This window comes from Triplophysa rosa, linkage group LG25, assembly GCF_024868665.1.
Source record: "Triplophysa rosa linkage group LG25, Trosa_1v2, whole genome shotgun sequence".
Lineage (NCBI taxonomy): Eukaryota > Metazoa > Chordata > Actinopteri > Cypriniformes > Nemacheilidae > Triplophysa > Triplophysa rosa.
The window spans coordinates 8,357,415-8,380,217 of NC_079914.1; the positions used below are offsets into that span (position 1 = coordinate 8,357,415).

Here is a 22,803-nt window from a genome sequence, read left to right on the forward strand (position 1 = left end):
TGTGACGGGACACGCCCCGTCAGTTCCAGTCTACTTGGTCTCTCGTACAACCGTTACTCCACCAACCTTGCCTCAACAGGCCCCGCCCCCTCACGCGCGCTTCCTCTCCTGATTGGTTTTCTGTCCTGTCAATCACGTCTCATTCTCAAGCTGTCGCAGTTTCACGTTTGTGTGCGACTCACACAGGGCTGGGAGAGACTGACGGGGGTGACGTGCGTTTATCAGGAATTGTTTTCACTCCGTCGATATTTAGGAGCCCGCGATTGTGTCAGTTTTTCGTCACGCTCCGACGTACAATTTTTAAGCTTTAAAGATCCCTCAACCGTTGTCGGATGCAAAGAAATGCGCGATAAAATCAGCGCGTGGAGTGTAAATACGGATCCGGCTAGCTAGCAGGTTAGCCTGCCCAATTAAGCTAGTTAGGGCGCTTAGCTAATTAACTTTGCGCGTTTTGCATCCCTGAAATCAAATGTTTGAACGGTAGTCTGTGTTATTTGGATGCACGGTGTTTTTAAAAGCTCAGGTGGCTGTGGTCTGCCACCTGTCGCCTTGTGTTAGTTAGGGATCCGGGCATCTGATGGACAGCGTTGCGGTGAGTCTGGGCACTGGGGCGGTTAGCTTAGCGAGACAGCAGAGGACAGCACGGATGTCGTGGCAAGCTCATTTGTCCCTCAGGGACTCTAGTTGGTAGTCATCTTAGATTATAAAACAGGGCTTGGGCAGCGTTGAGGATTTTTTTTTTGTTTGGACTGAGGGATTCATACACAGCTGGCCTTCAATCTCATCCAGCATTTGGCCTTGTTTGATCAGACAGATCTGTTTGTACGAGCACGTCGGGGTTGTGTTCGGGTAGTTCTGCGTTGATTCATCGACTGTACCCAGAAGGTATCCCGGTTTTCCCCTTCAGCACTTTCGATTCGGTGCAGAAAGAGCCAGGGCCCTAACGCCACCTAGGCCCATCACTGGAGTTCATTGGCTTTTTATGCATCAAAGGCCTGGACCGTTGCGATTTTAAACGACATTCCCCCAAATCCATCCCGGTACTTTCCCGCATTCGACTCGTTTGCAGGAGAGGAGCAGACAGAAGCGTGTCAGATCGGGGTTGGGATCTCTAGACGTTGCGGTGATGACTCTGGAGTCCATGATGGCCTGTTGCATGAGTGAAGAGGCGAAGGAGTCCAAGAGAATCAACGCCGAGATCGACAAGCAGCTCCGGAGAGACAAACGAGATGCGAGACGAGAGCTTAAACTTCTGCTGTTGGGTGAGTTTATAACATGACAGTCGATTTACCCATTTGAGCACGTGCATTAAACGCTCGAGCATTACGTTAGCAACGCAAAAGTCATGGGTTTGTATTCTTGGAATCTGTCTAATGCATTAATAGAAATGTAGATGAATGTATACAGATTTTTGTCTTGCCATGTATCATGCGTTGTGTTTAATGCCATGCTTATAGTTTCAGAAGGTTCTTTGAAGTCTTTCTAGTAATAACGTCTCTGTATGTTTTACTGTATATCATGTATTTGTAATGTGTGTGTTTGTGGCACTATTAGATATGAAACAACACAACACAGACTTGTCCACATCCTCAAATTGCTCTTGTAATTTGTAAGACCTAATGAGATGAGAGCTTTTACAGTAATGTACAGTAAGAGTGGAGACATATCACATGTTCATATAGATCCTATAGATCTTCACATTGTTTCTAGAGTAAATAGATGCTGTAACTGTAAAAATAATTTAATCAAAGGCTTAATTTGAAACGCAAGGTTGCAAGATCTGTTTAGGACCTGGTTTGCGTTCCAATGTTTCTTTGCATGTTAAAGTCAATGATAAGTCTTGAGTCCTGATAGAAGGAGCAAGAGAAGCTTTTGTCGTTTCTGAATGTAATGTAACACAAGAATACACAGCGGCAACCTGTCAGGTGAGCTCTGGAAAATGAAAGTTATTCTTACCAGGTTGTGGTTTTACAAGCTGATCGTGTTCCCAAAAATGGTCGAGATGGTTAATGGCAGCTGTTGCGCATAGATGCGTGCGGAGTCTTTGGACATTGTTATAGTTCTACAAAAATGGTGCAGATCCACTAAACTGGTCTGAGAGGGTCCTCAGATCGCGTGGATGATACGGACATGATCACGGGGCTGTTTTGTTCGGACTGACCCGTTTAAGGGCCGTATAAAATGCAGGTCCCGAGAAAGCTCAGGCCTAGCCACATGCAACACAAGCAGCCTTTGTGCGAAGATTCACAGAGGAAAGACACCAATAAGATACGCTTCAGTGGAGGAAGAGGGCCTTGCATAACCTGCAATCTCTGTTAGGTTTCTGCGCCTGGTTTCGTGGACTCGAGTGCTTGTTTCCGAAAACGTGGAGGAGGAAGTTGTTGTAGACTGGGTTTGCACGTTTCCTAAATGTGCACATAATGTGTCTTTGAGACGATGTTCATTGAACATTTTCGGTCATCATTTACTCACCCTCACATAATGTCAAACCTGTTTGACTTTCTTCTGCAGAACACAAAAGGAAATATTTTGAAGAATGTTGGTAACAGAAAACCATTGGTCCCCATTGACTTGTATTGGTTTAGTGTCCATACAATAGAAGTGAATGGGGGCCAACAGTTTTTGTTTACCAACATTCTTCAAAATATCATCTTTTGTGTTTTGCAGAGGAACGAAAGTCATATAGATTTAAAATGACAAGGGGTGAGTAAATGATGACAGATTTTCATTTATGGGTGAACTATCCCTTTAAAGATCGACATGCTATGCTAACTATTAATGTTGTTAATATGCTGAATATCGCTGCTGTCCTTCTAAAACCTCGTATCTCCATATTTTGTGATTTTTTTTGTTTGTTTTGCCATAAAGCCATTATTATTATTATTATTAGTCACCCTTTATGTTTGTCATTGGGTTTTTGCAAAAATCTAACCATTAAAAAGTGCTTGTCAACTTTGACAACTTTCTTGCAGCTCAGTGGTTAGAGCATGGCACTAACAACGCCAAGGTCGTGGGTTCGATCCCAGGGGATTGCACATACTTGGAAACAAAATGTTTAGTATAATGCAATGTAAGTCGCTTTGGATAAAAGTGTCTGCCATTTGCATAAATATAAATGTATGTAATCATTTAAAAAGTACAGTGTTTTTTCCATTTACTGAGAAACAGCAAATTTGGACAAACAAGGTTTCAGAAGGACAGTGACTATATTCTTTCAGTCAGTGCACAAAGAAGTCCAGTTGTTTTCACCTTGGAGTGAATCTAATTCACTCCCTGAAGATGTTCCAAGAAAAACAAAAGTTTTCTCTGGTTAAACCTGATTCTTAAAAATGCCTTTTATCGATATGATTTGCGGCCTTTGCACTCACTTGGAATATTTTTATCTTATTAACGGTAATGTAACCGTCATAATAGGGATGCTTTTAGTTTACTTATGAAGTAATTCATCAGGCCATAGATGGTTTAAATTGTATGACAGCAATGAATTAATGCCACAATTTTTAGTTTTGGGTGAACTGTTCCTTTAAACAATTTGAAGGTTAATGAGTTCAGTTTTACTGGGCTTCATCTATCCCTTTCTGTAACAATTTGTATTACTTAAACGCCACACAAGGAAACACAATTTGGGCACGGTAAAACCAAAATGAGCCAAATTATACAGTGATAGTTCACCCAAAATGAAGTTTGTCATTTACAAAACACAAAAGATGTGTTAAAGAACGTTGGAAACCAGACAACATCGGGCCCCATTGAATTCCATTGTATGGACGCAAAACCACAGAGACATTTCTCAACTTATCTTTTGTGTTCCACAGGTTTTAAACGACATGAGGGTGAATAAATGATGACATGATTTTTCTTTTTGAGTGAACTCCCTTTTAGACAGTGATCCCTTTAAGACAGTAGATGAAGCTTTTGCATATAAGCGCTGTTTCGTTGGTCTTTTGGTGGAGGAACTGAAGATACTGCATGATTGAGGTTGAGAGAGAGAGTGTGTGTGTGTGAGTATGTATAAGTAAAAGAGTGTGTGTTGGCGTTCTCTGCTGGAGGGACTTGAGCCGAGGGCAACCGCTCTTCATTTTCAGCCCACACTTCTGCTGCACACATGAATGCACGCTGTTGCTGTGTCACATGATCCGGATGCAGAGATCCAGGGAACGGTAGAAAGAAAGAAAGCCAAAGGATCTGAGCCATCACTGACTCGAACGCCTTATTGTGTCAAGCCGCTTTTTTCTGGAGCAGGCATGTCTGAATGACAACCCGGACTTCCAGGTTTCGTTTCATGCCACAGAGGCTCCTCTAGCCAATATTTACCTAGCCAAGTCGAAAGTATATAGCATGGAGCGTATAACACCTGAGTGTTGCGGAGGTGCGCGATGACTCACAAAGATTGTAGAGAATGTTTGTTTTTTTGGACACACCTAGCACAAAGCTGACAGTGTTCTCATGCAACCAACGTACGGCCTGTTTTCATTTCGTTTTACAGTAGCAGACAAAGTCAGTGTTTAGGCCAAGTTTGTGTTAAATTTTTCATCTTAATTTCTAGTTATGCTATGCAAAACGTGGCCGAAATGTTGTCGGTTCAGTTTCAATCTCTGTGCTTCACTTAAGCAAAGCAATCTCTTCATTGTGGTTGTGTTTATGAAACGCCATGTTTACGTTTGCAACCACATGACGATAACGTTAACGCATTTGCATTTGGATTAAAAACCATGCAAATACAGCCGTTAATACCCACCTCATGATTTCCATGTCCAAACGAAAGAGCAGTAGTTGCAAAAACGGCATAATCGGTTTAATCTGGGATCAGGTTTATTCTTGTGAAATACGAAGCGGAAGTAGCTGGTTTTCTTTAAAAACAAAAACAAAGAATAGTCTTACCGCAAACGCGATGATATTTGTTTTGTGGTTTTATTGATTGACTATGTCTGGTGGCATCTCTGAGCTTTTGTTTTACAGCGGTGACTTTCGATGGTATGACACCAAAATGAAACTTGGATGCTTCAAAGCATTTGCTTTTACAGTGAGATTACAATCTGTTATGTCTGTTCAAAAGGCGGAAGCTTTGTCTTACTCTTGATTCCAGTTCTCCAGAATGTGTGTTTAGCAGGCACCCACACACAGCTTATATCCTGAAAAGGGAGCATTAGTTAATATGAGACGATTTTCCACGGGTATCCGCCATCTTGAAGATGTGGAGCTGGAATTTTTGAGTGAACCAGCGTAACAGCATTGGGAAGATAATCAGCTGTAGGGGTGTGACAATATATCGATATGGGGATGTATTGTCGTCGTCCTCCGTGCGATTCGAGAACAGAGGTTGCGTTAACAGGAAGTTCTCCGTCAATGATGGATTTTTTTACCATTGACGGAAAAATCTGATGGCCGTCCGTCATTTAACTTTCATTAACTTTGAGTGAAAAAATGTGTCTCTGCGTCTTTTCCGTTCAGTGAGCGGCAGAAGCAGCACATTCATAACCAAACAGCATCTTAAAGTTACTTGTAAGTGAATGAATGATTACAAAACAGAGTTTACAATCACCTGTCATTGTTACTGACTGGACATATGATTATAAACATTTGTCTGTAATTATTATTTTATGTCTGACAACAGAAACATGACATATGTAAATGACTTCAACTTTATTGGGTATTCAGTTCAGTAAGTTCAGAGAGTAAACGCATGTACATAGCGATGATGTCACAAACATGCGTATTAACACGTAACATCACCTTGCACCATATTGACAGGTAAAAATAGATTATGATGGAATTTTTACGAGCCTGTCCGCAATGAAAAAGTCTAGCGCAACCTCTGATTAAAACCAAACACAGAGCGGAAGTTAACTTCGGGTCAGGACGCGTGCATCCGATGCAACGTCTATAGATTGTGGTATATATTTATGATGTACGGCGGATCAATTATATTGTACTTTTGAGCTTTTTGGCAATTATTTTAGACTGTGATTTTTTAGGACCGTTTTGTGATTATATTTAACCTACTCAAAAGTATAATGTTTGCGATTTGAATTGCAAATGTTATAGGAGTTAGCGACTTATGCTTAATATATCTTATTTGCCAATGCTGATCATTTCTAACAGTAAAAATTTGCCTGACTTTAGTCTATTACAGCGTTTTTATTTTTTGAACAAGCAAGGATCGAAGCTCGAGCTCTACACCTCAATCATTTTATTGCAAATGTATAGACAGTTTCAGTTGCAACAACATAAACAAACGTTATGTGACCCAAACTTAACTTCCTGCAGACCTCCTCAAAGGAACAATAACGGTTGAGTAGTTTTAATTGAATATAATTAATATACAATAAAATGTTAATATAAATTACATATAAAACACAACCAAACACAGACCAGAAGTAGGGTTGTTCCGATACAGATACTAGTATTGGAAATGCCACAGAAACAGATTGCTTGAATGTACCGATCCGATACCATTTTCTTAAACAGGACCTAGTTATGCCCGCTAGCTCCGCTTAACGCTGCAAATGGGAAATCACTTCTTCGCTGCTCAGAATGCAAACACAGGAAGTTGTGCTGTGTCGTCACAAGCCACCACTGTTTAGAGCAACAAAGAAATGAAAACGTGCTAGCAGTATGTCCGCTGTTTGGCAGTATTTCAGAGTGGACCAACCAGCCAGTAAAACTGCGACTTCAGAAAAATAAATATTACTGTCAAATGTCTGTCGCATAATCAAAATTCTGTAGTTTACTGTATGTATTTGTTTATGTCTTATTAAGGGATAAGTCTGAAGCACACCATAAAATAATTCTATCAATTCATACAGAACTAGTAGTATATACAGCTGTATACAGATACACACCCAGGTATCGGATCAGTACTCGGTATCGGCCGATACCCTGAGCCCAGGTATCGTATCGGGAAGGGAAACATCTCTAACCAGAAGTTAACTTCGGGCCAGGCGCACGAGTCCCATGAAACCATCTATAGCAACCCTCAGCGTATGCTTGCTGCATCTAGCAAAAGTATAAATGACAAATTTGATAATGACCGCATTTCCGCTCAAGGGTCGACACGTTTGATGGTGAATGGAGAGCAGCGCTTGCTTATGTATGGCTCCTATTTACTGTGTGTTAAATGCTGTAAAAATGTTGTCATGGCAACTGCCTTCACCGCACCGTGAGTTCACAGGCATGAATATAGGATGGATCCTGTCTCGCTGTGGCCTTCCCTGATAAAGAGACAGAGGAAATGGAGTTTGAGCCGGAGTTGGGCAACCTGACCGCACTGGTTTCTACCCGTGCAGTTCTTTTGAAATGCGTGTGTGTCTGTGTGTGTGGGGAAACATGAAAATATTCTTTTCTTATGCTTATGTTGGGAAACCAAAAGCAATAGCGTGCCTAATTTTGTTTAAAGAGAGCTTTATAATGACAATAAAGGCTGTAACTTATTCAATTCAATAACATAATCTGCATGGGCGGTAAAAAAACAATGTAGCCAGAAATATCATAGCATACTTTGTTGATAACCAGTCAGGTTCTAATAGATAAAAATAAGTCCTGCCCTACATTATTTTCCAATTGCATCACATTCAAATTATGACAATTTAAGATTAAATATTTGACAATGCATTAGTTCTATACTCATTTAATACAATGAATATACAATAAAATAATATAAAGTTAAGTTTGCTTCACATAATGTTTGTTAATGTTGTTGCTGCTGAAATCGTCTATAAGATTATATAATTTTTTTATCAATATGCCTGTCTATTATTTTGTGACCTTGTAGACTAAGTCCCAAATTTTGGAAAATGTTTTTCTTTTTTTTTTGAAAAGTTTACACATTTCAAGGCTTTGCACTTGTATTTCTTACAGTAACCCATTTCCAGTTTCTGTTTTTTATCTCCACTTCACGTCGTCTTAACTAAAACCCTGCGTGTTTGTTAGAAACATAATGATCTAATAAAGAAAACAACCTGATATCCAGGTGTTGCTGTAATCCTCAGTTTCGGTTCGATTTCTGTGGGGCAACAGTGCTTTTGTAATGTTGCAGGGAGGTGCAGTTATTTGGCAAGATGAGGGAGCCGGTGGATAGCAGCGGTTAACAGCAAGCAGGCTGTTTTATAGGTTTCCTCTGATGGCAAACCACTGGAAATGCAGGGAGACCAGAAGGGATAGAGAAACAGGAAAAGTAGGGTCAAGCAGCAAATGGCCACCCGGAGTCGAATCAACATCTTCCAAATGAGCTCAATGTGTCATGTGGACTAACCAATTGGCTTCTGCAAAGTGATGCAATAAAGACTAATTCAGTTTAAAATGTTTATGTCTCTGTGTTGTGATAAAACCCAGAGTAAGAGCGTGCAAAGTCTTAAGAGTAACAGTTTGGTAAAGACAAATATGAATATGATCTATATTGTTCCCTTAACTCAAAAAGGTTCGTATGTACCTACACAAGATTAAGACCTTTGTTTTGAATTTGGTCTCCTTTGTTTATTTGAATTAAATGACAGTCGTCAAGGATGTCAGTTTTGAAATTTAATTTACGCCGATAAAAACCTGTGTAACTGGTTTATTATACCTTTCAAAGCATGACTTTCCCATCTGTTGACACAGTTTTATTAAGGACTTGATGAATTTAGAATGAATGAACTTGAATGGCGACTCGCTTTTCCCTCTGGCGGTCCAAGACCTCCCAATTTCCAGAGAAGTTGAACTAAGGGATGGTTTAAATATTTTTTACTTGCATAAGATGTTTCATGATTTTATGTATATTAAACGCATCCCAATTCTACCGTCCTATGGTTTGATATAGGGCTGTACACTTTTACTTTTTAAAGTGATAGTTCACCCCAAAATGAAAATGATGTCATCATTTACTCGCCGCCTTGTCATTTCAAACATGTATGACTTTCTTTCGCAAAACACGCAAGAAGATATTGTGATGAAAGGTGGTAAACTGAACAGCGCCTGCAACCATTCACCTCAATTGAATGGACACAAAACCAATGCAAGTGAATGGGGGCCAGTTAACAACATTCTTTAAAATATCTTCAACCGATTTGAAATTACATGAGAGTGAGTACACGATGACAGATTTTTGGGGGGGGGTGAACTTTCACTTTAATCACGATTTATCACTTAAATTCTTGTTTTTGTACAATTCCAGGCACAGGCGAGAGTGGCAAGAGCACGTTCATCAAACAGATGCGCATTATTCATGGCACGGGCTACACCGATGAGGACAAGCGCGGCTTCACCAAACTCGTCTACCAGAACATCTTCACCTCAATGCAGTCCATGATCCGCGCCACCGAGCACCTCAAAATCCCCTTCAAATATGAAGAAAACAAGGTGAGAATCTCCGGCAATCACTGTGCCGCAGTCATCACACCGATGCGCGTCGAGATGCAAATCATACTCGGATAGGTCATAAACACGGCTATAAAAAGCGCAACAAGCACCGCTTGTAAATTTTATTGCCGTCCGCAGATAGCTGTCGGCCTCCTGCGCACGGTTACAGTTAATTATTCTCAAGTTTTAGTTTTAAAATACCAGTTAATATTTCTTGAACAGTAACTAGACAGTTTTATGAAATTGTGGTATGATGCAGTTAAGATATAAACTGACTGCACTTTATCGACAGGCAAACGCTCTGGTGGTGCGCGAGGTGGACGTTGAGATGGTTTGCTCCTTTGACCAGCCCTACATCAATGCAATAAAGATGCTATGGGCAGATCCAGGCATTCAGGAAGCCTATGACCGTAGGAGAGAGTACCAGCTCTCTGATTCCACTAAATAGTAAGTGTGTTTCCATCAGTAGACATTAACTTTGAATTATCGAGTTGTGTTCGATTATGAATCCGAGTTAGTTTTATTTTTTTGTTGATGTGATGATATAATGGCTACACCAAAAATGCTCACCTTTAGATTTTTTAGATTTAGATTTAGATTTAGATTCAATTTATTGTCATTGCACATGTACAAGGCAACGAAATGTGACCTCTGCATTTAACCCATCCAGAGAGTAGTGAACACACGTACCCCCGGAGCAGTGGTCAGCTATCACTGCAGCGCCCGGGGAGCAAGTAGGGGTAAGGTGCCTTGCTCAAGGGCACCTCAGTTGTTACCCGCCGGCCCTGGGAATCGAACCGGCAACCTTCTGGTCATGAGTCCGACTCTCTAACCATTAGGCCACAACTGCCCAATGTTATGTTAGTCTGAAACCATTATTATGACTGATTTTATTTTGCAGAACACAAAAGAAGATATTTTGAGAAACATTAGTAACCAAACAGCATTGGCCCTCATTGACTTCCATTAAATGGACACAAAACCACATTTCTCAAAATATCTTTTGTGTTCCACACAGGAAAGAGACATGAATGACAGGTTATGAATGACATGAGGGTAAACATATTTTTTACTTTATAATTCAGATATTTTGAAGAATGTGTGTAACCCAACAGTTCTGGGGCACTACTGATTTCCATAGTAGGATCAATGGTGCCCCGGAGTTGTTTGGTTTCCTACATTCTTCAAAATGTCGTCTTTTGTGTTCAGTGAAACAAAGAAATGTATATAGATTTTGAACAGCGTGAGGGTGAGAAAATGACAGAAGTTTCATTTTTTGGTGAACCATCCCTTTAATGCAGATTATTTCAATGCACCCGAAACAAAAATTCTCTAGTTCCGTGTGGGTCTACTTGTCATTCTCTATGTAGATGTGTACATGCTTCTGTCTTCTCACCTATTCATCCCACAGTTACCTTAACGATTTAGAGCGTATATCCACCCCGGGGTACGTGCCCACCCAACAGGATGTGCTGAGGGTCCGAGTGCCAACAACTGGCATCATAGAGTATCCCTTTGATCTGGAGAATATAATCTTCAGGTATCGCCGATCCACGGCACACCCACTGTCGCCGCTGTCTCCTGACCTTTAAGCTGCTGCTCAAACAGCACTGCTCGCATTCTCACACCCAGCCGGACTGCTGCTGTTGGGTCAGGGTCTGATCTCTTAAAGGGACAGTTCGTCCAAAAAAAATTTTCATTTACTCACTCTCTCATGCTGTTTCAAGGTTAAATGAGAGTTCATGTCCTGCGATGCAAAAGGAGATGCTAAGCAGAATTTAAGTTTCCATACAATGAAGTGGAATAGGGACCTGGGACCAGCCATGCTGGTCACCATTCGCTTTCATTGTATTGGTAAATCAATCTCGGATGTTCTGCATACTGTCTCTTTTGATGTGAGTAAATGATAACCAAAATTTTATGTTTGGGTGAACATTCCTTTTCAAAGTTTAGGAGTCAACAGGAAGTTGTGCTGTCACGTTCCTGGAAGCTTTCAGGCTCTTGTCAAAGTTCTGCTGCAATGCTTTATTCCTCTTTCTTTCTCTCTCTCTCTCTTTCCTTGTCTCTAGCTATCTAAGCGATTTGGACCGTATCGCAGAGCCATCGTATCTGCCGACTCAGCAAGACGTGCTTAGGGTTCGCATCCCAACCACAGGGATTATCGAATATCCCTTTGACTTGCAAAGCATCATTTTCAGGTAGAACAATGGCGTAGATGGGTCCTACCCCCCAGTTTATTTTGTTTACTCATGTTCATTGTGCATGTTGTTAATATGTTGATTTGGTCCAGTCATGTGAACAAGGTTTCATTTCCTACTGTTAAAAGTTTATTCACTTCTTTGTGATACTGAAAATGTTTTAGTCATTAACCGCTTCCCATCCTTGAATATATAATCACTTTGATGGGGTTGTTTTTAAATATTAAGAAGCCGTTGGACTTCCTTATCTTATCGCAGTTACATCATTGGCAGTCTTAAAAGTTGCCGTTCCTTTACAATATCCAGAACAGGACACACTTTTACCCATCAAACATTTCAACTCAAGCTACCCAAATGCATTCCTCACAAAAGAACACAACCACACAGGCGGGGGTTTGAGCTCAGGAGGGGAACGTTTACAAAGCGTATCTCCGTCGGTAAAACCCCCCTCCCAGTTAGAGCTGAGATGAGAGAGAACGCTTCGAAACAGAGGTGATCACAAAAACCCGCACATCGATTGGAAGCCAGTGTGTCAAAATCCTCCTACGCACGCTGGCGCCAGAAATAACCGTGCTTACAATGTGATTTGACTCGAAAGGTTCCCTCCCCTTTCACGCTAGATGTTTATTACCTGTTTTTTTTCTAATAACTGTCCAGTAGGGTCACATTCCCTCCTGAGGCACTTGTGGCACGTAATGCATCTCAAAGTGCATTACGAAATACAAATTGAAGTATTTCGGTCAGGAAAGATTTTGGCGCAGTTGTGAGCTCAGCACCTCGACCTCCTGTAAGAATGTTAAATAGTCTTTCTCTCTCCAATTCCTTGTCTTCTGGAATTAAACAGCTTATCCTGTTAAGTAGGTCAGTTATACCTCCTGCAGGAATGGAGACTGGCTGAAGGGGCTTTATTTTAGGTTGGAGCTCCTGAAGGAGGCCATCTATCAACGCCGTACGCCCGGCCACCAGAGACTTAGCGAGCGAGGCTGCGTTGCCTACATGAAATTAAAACGGTACTCTTGTTTTCCATGCTGAGACAAGAGTGCAGGTGTAGTAAAAAAAAATATATAATAAAACAGCTGAGAATGGTTGTGATTATTCCCATACGTTTTAGCTGGATCCTCTAGTGAATTTGTTGCCGTATTTTTATTAATTTAGGAACGGCGAACTTAGTCCGCTTTGTGTGAGATGCCAAGCTCGAAACAGGCCATGTTCTCGCAACCTCGTTTTATTTTGAGGCCTGTTTATACCAAGAGTGAAACAAATTGTTGGTGAAAGGAATATTCCTCCCAACATTGAAATAAAAGTATAGAGATAAAAGTACTTTTTGGGTTGTGATGAGAATTATTATACAGGGCTGTCAAACGATTAATCGCGATAAAACTCATCCAGAATAAAAGTTTGTTTAGATAATATATGTCTGTGTACTGTGCATATTTGTAATTATAAACACATTCACATACATGCATATATGTCAGAAAAATATTAAAAATAACAAACTTGTATATATAATTACAGTGATTGGTAAATATAAATAATGTAAGTATTTCCTAAATATATATGTGTATGTTTGCATTTATTAAAACAAAATTAACAACCCAGACATAAATTATGTAAATGCAAACTTTTATTCTGGATGAGATTAATCGTTTGACGGCCACATTATTCAGGGATGTCAACTTGTCACCTTTCAGCGAAAATTCGCCGCTTTGGATCCAAAATGGGTCAGTGTTGTGATTCGTGTAGATCCGATGAGTTTTTGAAAATTGGGGGTCTGTGAGTCTTTGGATGGGGTCGCAGTGAGTGAAATTATCAGGATCATGTCTAGGGTTGGGAATCGAAAATCAATTCCAATTTGGAATCGGAATCGAAAGGCTAGGAATTGGATCGGAATCGAAAGGAATAGGAATCGGATACTTGAGATTAAAATTTGAATTCCTCTCATCAATTCCTGTGTGCATATTTTCAGAAAAGTACATGCATTGCATGATCTGCTGATATCTCAATAAAAGCCCTTATGAAAATTATCGATATTTTTTACTATAGTAAGCATAGTTTAGCTATAGAATTTGCATTAAAGCACAGGAATCACTAATTAACCATAGTTGCATTATAGTAACTGCAGTTTAACCATGATGTAGTTCAATGTAGTATGATAATACAAATTGTAATAAATTAGAAAAGGTGTGTTTCTATGTGTAAATATACACAAAACGGTGCTCATAAATATATATATATATATTGCAAACAAGACAATAAGCAGGCTAAATGACCATACAGGTTGATATCTAATGTTTTACTTCAACTGTGGAATCGAAACTGGGAATCGATAAGAATTGAAATCGATAAGCAGAATCAGAATTGGAATCGGAATCGATAAAATTGAAACGATTCCCAACCCTAATCATGTCCAGATGTTGTGGTAACGATGTCAAATCACTAGCCAGTTTGCAGGTTATGTTTTGAATGTTGCGCAGATTGAGCGCACATACTCAACTCATGAATCGATTTTAGATGGTTGAATTGCGCATTTCTGACTTCAACAAAAACTAAGCAACAGGCGCGCTGGTTTGTTTGCGTTGAAAGGAGTGGCGTAGACCGAAGAAACATAATATGGGGTAAGCGTGTTAACATAGTGTGACAACCGTTATCACCACATTTACGGAGAAGCCCTGATGTGTAAAAAGAATCGTACTGGACAACTAGTTGTCTGTCACGTCACCTGTCACTCCCCGTAACGTTAAATGTGCTAATGAGAGCTCGGAGCTGGTGGAAAACTGCTTCGTAATGTTTTGCACAGCCGATCTATTTACACAATAGCTGCGTTACAGTATGTGATGGTCTACAAGCGTTCATTGTCGCCACAATGCAACGCCAGATTTCTTGCGTAACATACTGTACACATGTTGCGTTTGGTTTTTAGTACAACATTGCAGATAGTATCAAACCTAATGTTGTTACAACGCAACCTCTTAAAAAATTTATTTAAAATTTAAATCTGTCACTATGGTTACAGGCATGCTGTGCGAATAGTATACGAGTTTGACAGTTGTTCATTCATGTTTAGAGCTGTGACTGTAAGCTGTTGTGTGAACAGAGCACCTTGAAGTAAATGTGAATTTGCAAAAACGGATAACTCGGTTTTTGTTCATTTTCATAAACTGTTTTTATTGTGCATTCCAAGTAATATCGTTTAAACATTTAGGTTGTTTCGATTAAGTAATAAAAAAATACAGATAAGTAACAGTAAAAACACGATAACACAATAAAAGAGCATGGCGCTAGCAACGCCAAGGTCATGGGTTCGATCCTAGGGATTGCACGTAATAATATCCACAGTTATCCACACAGACGTCCACCCACCACATTCAGACATCGAACTGTCTTCGCAAAAAAAGGCATCAAGAATTTTTGTTTTCAATGAAGTGCTGATTATTCGTTCTCTGTGTGAATGGGTATCCAATGCTTCATTAAAAACATTTTAATATTCTCATGATTCATAGATAAAGACCCATCTTGTACATTGTGTATCTGTTTTCCCATCTGTCCTGAGGCTTGTCTAATGCTGCGCCAAAGTCTGCAAGCGCTGTTTTTCTTCCTCCTTCACTCCATTTCATCCATAATGGGTGTTTTTCTATTTATCTTTGCATGGATGTTACTAACCTCACAGTTTGATACAGCACTGTTCTTTAATTGTTTTTGGCATGTCTTGTATCCTTAATATAAATATACATATAAATTTTTCAACAACATTGATTCACAGACTGAATGAACTCAAGTTTAAATGCATTTCACACAGCTATTAAAACATTCATATTCATGTCCTTAAAAAAGAGAAGGCAAATTAGTTTGACAGGCTCTTTATGAAACATAATTGACAAATAAATGCCACATTCACATAAAACAATTTTATGGATTCATTGCAAGCGAATGTCATGAATATTTGATATCATTTAAGCCTAATTGCATGTGTATATTCCCATCTCAATAGTTCTTGAAATCTGTATTCTGTGATCGTTTTATATCTGCTCTTGTTTGGTTGACATTAGTCCGATGCTATTATCCTAGCAGAGGATACCTGATAAACATGCTCCTGCCTGACTTAAAGGGGTGATATGACACTGCTGAAATGAATATTATCATTTGTTTTAGATGTAACATACCGTGCATGTTTGTATCTCTTTGGCCCCGCCTCTCTGAAACGCACAGATTTTTAACAAAGCTCATGGCTCTGAAAAGCGAGGTGTGCTATGATTGGCCAGTTAACCAGTGCGTAGTGATTGGTGGAATACTGCAAGCATGTGACGGAAATGTAACGCCTCTTACCATATTCGGAACATCAGGTTCCAGAGCAATTGTACTGACAGGTACGCCCACCTTACTTGCTTATACATTTGGGCGGTCTTAGTCAAATCATACCACAAACTGAGGTAGATTTGTGGGGGTGTGGTTACACGAGGCGTTTCAGGCAGGTCTGGGTGAGCATTCGCTTTTAGATAGAATGCATCTTTTGTTCCGACACTTAAATATTTGCAATTTTACGTGTCTGTCTAATACATGCATGGGCAACTTATAGACACAGAAAAACATGTATTCGCGCCATATGACCCATTTAATACACCCATGTCAGCTCTAATAAATTCCTGATGTAATGAGATTAACCTCATGATTTTCCTGGCAATATGTTAATATAATGATAACTGCCATGTGATTTTTGAGAAGCATCTAATTTCGTATGAAAAGTGGTTTTGGGATTCTTGAGTATAATACTGATGGTGGCCTGCAAGGCTGCTTGATTTAATTTGTGATTGGTTATAAATCCGCTCTGTCAAAACACAGTGTCTTCCACAATTTAACTGTGCAACCAAATGTTTCATTACATACAGTAACGCAAGTACGAATGTTATAGTAAAATAGTTTTATTCGTTTCATAACGCTAAATGGTGTTCAATAATACTCAAGTCATACATATTTGTTAATGTAATAATATAGTACATGGCCACTTATATCGTCTTGATTTTGTCTCAGGATGGTAGACGTCGGTGGACAGCGATCAGAGCGCAGGAAGTGGATCCACTGCTTCGAGAACGTCACGTCCATCATGTTCCTGGTTGCCTTGAGCGAATACGACCAGGTCCTTGTGGAGTCTGACAATGAGGTAAATGGAAAACTTGATTTGATTCGACATAGATTTGAGAGTTGGCCCAGATATAGCAATTTAGTTTATTCACGTTAGCTAATATCTATATTATGTAGATGTAGATAGATTATCAATGTGATAAATGGAATACTACTTAATAATATTTTGATTTTTATCAATTCGGTGGTTACAGTTTTGCTCACTGGACTGAACACTCGGTATGTGAAGATGTGTTTGTAGATTTTGCAGTTTATATAGCATATCGATGTATCAGACGGTAATACCATGGTACTACATGTATTACAACATTTCATATCTTAAAAACATGAAATATTGTATCATGGTATTACAGAAGCTGGTAGCACATTTTTTGTGCCTTTCTCTAATGAGAGAAACAAATGTTTCTCTAATGTTCTAGTTTGTGGTATATCTAGCTAGTTCATAACTTAGTTATAAATTCATAAATGCTGTTTAAAAACCTGTTTCCTAGTAGATGTGGCCTGTGATAATGACTATAGAACCCCATTAGCTTCAATGTAAACTACATCTGACCACAGTTAGAGATGTTTAACCATAATGCATCATTATGGATGTCTTGTGTTAAATCCTGCAGAATCGAATGGAGGAGAGCAAAGCGTTGTTTCGCACAATCATCACGTACCCCTGGTTCCAGAACTCTTCAGTCATCCTGTTTCTCAACAAGAAGGATCTGCTGGAGGAGAAGATCATGTACTCGCACCTGGTGGACTATTTCCCAGAATTTGACGGTAAAGCCTCATACATTTTAAGTCTACAGTGACACCATGTGGTAGATGTGTGAAGTACAGTCTTTGGTGAAATAGAATTTTCATGATGGAGATGACACTTCCTGTTTGTTAGACCCCAATTTAAAGGGTTACTAGCATAAGCCTTTTTTTTGTATTTTTTGCCATTAGTTTTGCGGTAAGATGCTGTCAACCTACATCAGCTTTTTAACTGTATACATATATATATACATATATATATATGATCTGTGTATTGAGTATATGCCTACCAAATGTGTCCCAACAATCTCACTTGTTATTTGGATTTTTATGTTATGGATTTATTAATTTTATATTTATATATTTTGTATATATTCATTATATATTGTTTGCATTTTGACTAAGGGTGCACAATATATTGAAAATATTGTATTTTATACAATAACATACATAAAACTTTTTTATAGATTTTTTTTAATGAACTTTATTCATTTAGTTCAAATAGACTTTACCAACTTGATGCATATTGCGTATCATATTATATAGCAACTTCTGTAGCCCTTTTGGTCTTCAATAATCTGTAATTTATAACTAATTTATTACTCATGTCTACCAACTCTCAGGTCCACAAAGGGATGCCCAAGCAGGCCGCGAGTTCATCCTGAAGATGTTCGTGGACCTCAACCCAGACAGCGACAAGATCATCTACTCGCACTTCACTTGCGCCACTGACACCGAAAACATCCGCTTCGTCTTCGCCGCCGTCAAGGACACCATCCTGCAGCACAACCTCAAAGAGTATAACCTTGTGTGAGAAAGAGAGAGAGACACCTGCAGCCCACGTACGGCCGAAAGCACGACACACCTCTACGTATTACACACGCAGAAACACACACGCACAGGAAATGTAACCCGACTGTGCGGACACACCTTCACTCCATTAGGCACTGGATCTTCACGTTCACAGCCCTTCTTATTTGCCCGTTTATCTTTTTGCTTGAGTGTCGACACCTGCGTACTTAAGTTGATAGCTTCACCGTCCGCTCCTCATTGGTCCGTCTTGGTCATACGTGAGGGCTGGACCGCTAATCTGGTGCCTAATGATTAAGAGGCACATTTGTTTGCTCGCTAGATGGGCTGTAGGTGAGCTCTACCTGAGGTATGAACTTTACCAATACGCTTTAGGTGGAGATTTTTGAAGGACAGATGACGCGGTTTGTCACACGTCTAAACTTCACCTTGCATCACTGAATTTCACTAGGTGTCAGATTTGTAACACTATAGGAGGTGGAGGTGACTGAACGATTTGATTTTAATACTATGTTAGGGGTTGATGTGTACAATTTGTTCCATCAGTACTGGAGAAAAGATGGTGCACGTATGACTTTACGACTTTTACAAGAAGTTCACGAAAACAACGCCATGGTTCTAGGTGTAATTCTCATTTATGTGTAAACCTGTTTTTACAACTCTAACAAAGCTCTTTCTTCCCAAAAACGTTTGCCAGAATACGTAGTTGAGTCCTTGAATCACTAAATTGATCATTTCCTGCATTCTAATATTTGCCAGTATTGTTTATGATCAGTACTATTAAAGGGATTGAGCTAGTATTCCAATATATTTACAGAAAGATGATTTTGTTTACATGCTTTGTCACAAATCAGTTTTCGAATCTTTGGTCGTCGACCAAATAATAAAATAAAGGCCTTTCCCAGCTAATTCGTTCAAGTTTCTACGCAGTACAACACGAATGTGACATGAACTTTAAAATGTTAACATCCAGCGTTTCAAACACAAGTGGAGTACCGCCGTTCTGGCCATCGCAACACAAAAGTGATACGTAGGGTAAAATCGATTCGTTTTTTTTAATTTATGTAATTTATGGACCAGATAATCGGACTCGCTTTTCCATGCGATTGCACTACAGCGTAAGCGGGGATTGGGTCTTTACTGCTGTAAAAATAAAATCCATAGGGAAGTGATCTACTTTGCTTTTGGTATTTTACGTAATTGATTGTCACAGTTTTTTGAAATGCTTGAAAATGAGAAGTTCCATTTCACGAACGTCGCTTTATGCAAATAGGAAATTGAGAATTTTATCAGTGGCTGCGTGTCTCTGCTTGCGTTTTCGTATTTTGAGAGTCCGCTCTCGGTTTCGTAGAACCATATCTTAGTACTCGCTCGAGCTTTTTTGGATTCCATAGCTAGTGCGTTTCACAGCTAGCTTGCTTTGGTCTTTAAAATGTTATTCAGGTGAGTTTTCATACTTTCATTACAAGGGCTAATAATGGGCAAAGCTGACTGAATGAGAAGACTCTATGAAGATTATAGAGCAATAGGTACGGAGCAGGGAGTATCTGAATCGGGGACAGCGCGTGGTAATGCCCGGGGAGTTGCCATTGCCGTAGGTTCAGTTTGCAATACATCCAGGGAACGCTTTAAAAATCAAAGAAATTGTTGGTTTTGTGAGGCCCCTTTGAATGGAAAATGTATTATGCGTTTAAACATTTTGGAAGTAAGCTAAGCTTTTGAATGGATCGTCTTCTGCGGAGAACTGTTGGGTCATTCTGTTAGTTGAGGGCTAAACTATTAACCCTTTTCCTTGTGTGTTTTTTCCACTAATGGCGTCGCACATTTTTGCCAGGAATGGTTTTTGAGGGCCACAGTGTCTGAAGTGCATATTTCTTAGGCATGTTTATTGCATACTTTGCGTTTCACCGTTCCAATTTATCGCTCAATTTAAACTCAAAATAGTTTGAATATTTGGAATAACATCGTCTACGTCGGACCGAAATCTAAAATTAATTGTAAAAACGTACGAAATCTGTGAGCAACAACGGTCACTTTTTAGTGAATAGAGTTTCATTTTTTGTAATTTGAATGTATTTTATGATGTGATGTCGGGACTGTGCAGAACATGGTTTCGAAGGTGTAATGCATAACATTTTTCCAGAGCCACAGCTGTATATATTTGCCGTTTTGTTGCATTCAAATAATCTTCTAAGTCTACTTTACATTGATAATGTTTGGAACTTTTTAGTACAAATTGATGATTTGCCAACATTGTGTTCATTTAACGGAACAATCGTCTCGTGCCAGTCCAGTTAAGCTGCTGATTTTTTCCAAACATCCAAAATTTGCATCCGTAATGAAGGGCGGGGCTTCACGCTGCGTTCATTATTTACTTGTATGTTTACTTAAATAGAATGGTACTGTTAGTAGTTTAATGCCAACTATTTCAAACTTGTATTGGAAGTAGACGACAATTGCGATTTTGAACGTTAGGAAGTTTGTAAATACAGGCTTGATTTTAAAGGGCTAGGCCTAATCTGAACCTGAGAACTGATTTTTTTTTTCTTTACGCAGCAAAGAAACACTACAGCCAGTTATTTCCTTCCCATCCAGTATCGCAAAACGTTGTGCAAATGGTTAAAGATAGCTTTGATATTCAAGTTCAGTTCTAAAACATACTATTATAAGGTGTTTTGTCATTATCAACAGTTCACGGTTGATGTTTTTTCCTCCCTGGGTCAATGCACTGAACCTACTTTGCAGTAATGGAACTAACTCCACTCATGTGATGTATCTGTTCCTTCAAACTTGTTCCTGGTACTCGGAGAGATACAAACACTAATGAATAGAAACGCCGCTTTCTCTTGAGTCCACACTGATGTGATGGATGTACACAATATGAAGCTATCTCTTACTTTCTGTTTTTCTGATGTTGATGCATTACCTGAACACTTGTATGTAGGACACTTTAATATAATACATTTGTTTTGATAAAACAGGTTAATAATAACTTTTGTGTAGTGGTGTATAAAATCAAAGTATTGTATTACTTTGTAATGTATTTCTCGTTCGGTTGGTTGCTTTTTTGTTTCTTTTTTTAAAGCATACCAAATGTAAATGATGTACTATATTGAGTGTGCCAATCCCTTTGATTTGTAGAGCCAGACTCTTTACAAGTGCCAATGTTGTGGAAATCATTTAAAAAGGACTTGTGTATTTTCTGGTCCGGTTTTTAAAAACAAATAAACATTAAGTATGTGATTATGGTAAATACGCAACAGGAAAAGGACAATTTTATTCTGTATTTAAGATTCAAGGTGACAAACTGCTGTTTTTAAAAGAAACTACATTTGAATTGCATGTGTTTGTTTTCAGCGGAGAGGGTCTGGTAAAGGAGATACTGTATTAGCGCGAAACCCTGCTGTCGAGGGGCTTGATTCTTCTTCATTTACAGTATTTTAGACATATTTCTCTTTTGTATGTTTCATTTCAACCACTGTTGCCTGAACCTCATTCATACATGAAAATGACTTTCATAGCCTTCTCCTTTAAAGAAAAAATATCCATTTTAAATTGGAATAAAATTTGTTCCTATACTTTTGGGTCTGTGTTGAGCTTAATTGACGTCATTAGCCTTATGTTTGTGAAGTTGTTCTACATTGGAAATTCAGTAATGCTGACATTGCAAGTAGATGTTTTCCGATTTAAATACTAAATCAATACTATAATATTAAATGCTGCATTGTAAGTGATTTATTTTTCATTCCAGCTGGTAATTCTCCTTGCATAATTATTTGTATTGCATAGCAAAGCCTGAGATTTTACTGGTTAACATTATTAAATGCATTAACTTGCAATACGCAGGATAGTTTTCAGCATTTATTAGTGTGTTAATGTTAGTCAATGCCAAAGCTATTGTTAGTTCTTTGTGCATTTTCTAATATTAACAGATACAACTTTTTTTGATGATGTATTCGTAAATTCTGGGATTATTGGAAAGTTTTACCTAGATATTTAGCTAGAATTTAATGCTAGATTTCTGTAATCACATGAATCAATTTTATAAATAGTTTGTTTAGACTGATATTATGCATATTTTAAAAGAGCTCCTCAAAAATAAATACATTGTTTCACAATAACATTATAATAGGATACAGAAGTATGCACTGGCACCTGACCAGGTTTCCAATTCCAAACAACACCACATTTGGCATATCTATGCAATAACCAACCGTGCATACCCAGAGTCTGGCTCAAATCGTAGTGAGCCGTCTACCTAGACAGCATCTTTGGGCATCGAGGCGGGTTAAAGTTCAAATTAAATTAAGCGATTTCCCCAAAATGCTATGTGAGGGTTCGAATCGAAAGTTTGAACATGTCAAAACTGTGTAGGGGAGCAAGTAATATTTGAAATTAAACTAATACAATTTTAATCAAAATGTAAACAAATAAAATCTTTAACTATGTGATTGTGGTAAAAACAAGATCTCACATGAAAAATACCGTAGGACACTTAATGTTAATTAACTTAAATGTTACCAACATTTTTCAAAAGATCTTTTGTGTTCTGTAGAAGAAAGTCATACAGGTTTGAAATGAC

The 22,803-nt window shown here is 38.9% G+C and overlaps 1 protein-coding gene across 2 annotated transcripts; it reads left to right on the forward strand.

Annotated features, from left to right (window-relative positions):
- The first annotated feature begins 159 nt into the window (after nucleotides 1-159).
- LOC130548375 (guanine nucleotide-binding protein subunit alpha-11-like) lies at nucleotides 160-21,799 on the forward strand. Of its 2 annotated transcripts, none has more exons than XM_057325102.1 (7): nucleotides 160-1,262; nucleotides 9,149-9,333; nucleotides 9,626-9,780; nucleotides 10,745-10,873; nucleotides 16,557-16,686; nucleotides 17,282-17,435; nucleotides 18,035-21,799. In XM_057325102.1, exons 1-7 carry the CDS (start codon nucleotides 1,127-1,129, stop codon nucleotides 18,223-18,225), a joined length of 1,080 nt encoding a protein of 359 aa, XP_057181085.1. In that variant the 5' UTR covers nucleotides 160-1,126; the 3' UTR covers nucleotides 18,226-21,799. The 2 variants fall into 2 exon arrangements, with proteins under 2 accessions (XP_057181085.1, XP_057181084.1); XM_057325101.1 differs by lacking the exon at nucleotides 10,745-10,873 and adding an exon at nucleotides 11,403-11,531 and having other exon boundaries at nucleotides 162-1,262.
- Nucleotides 21,800-22,803: the final 1,004 nt, after the last annotated feature.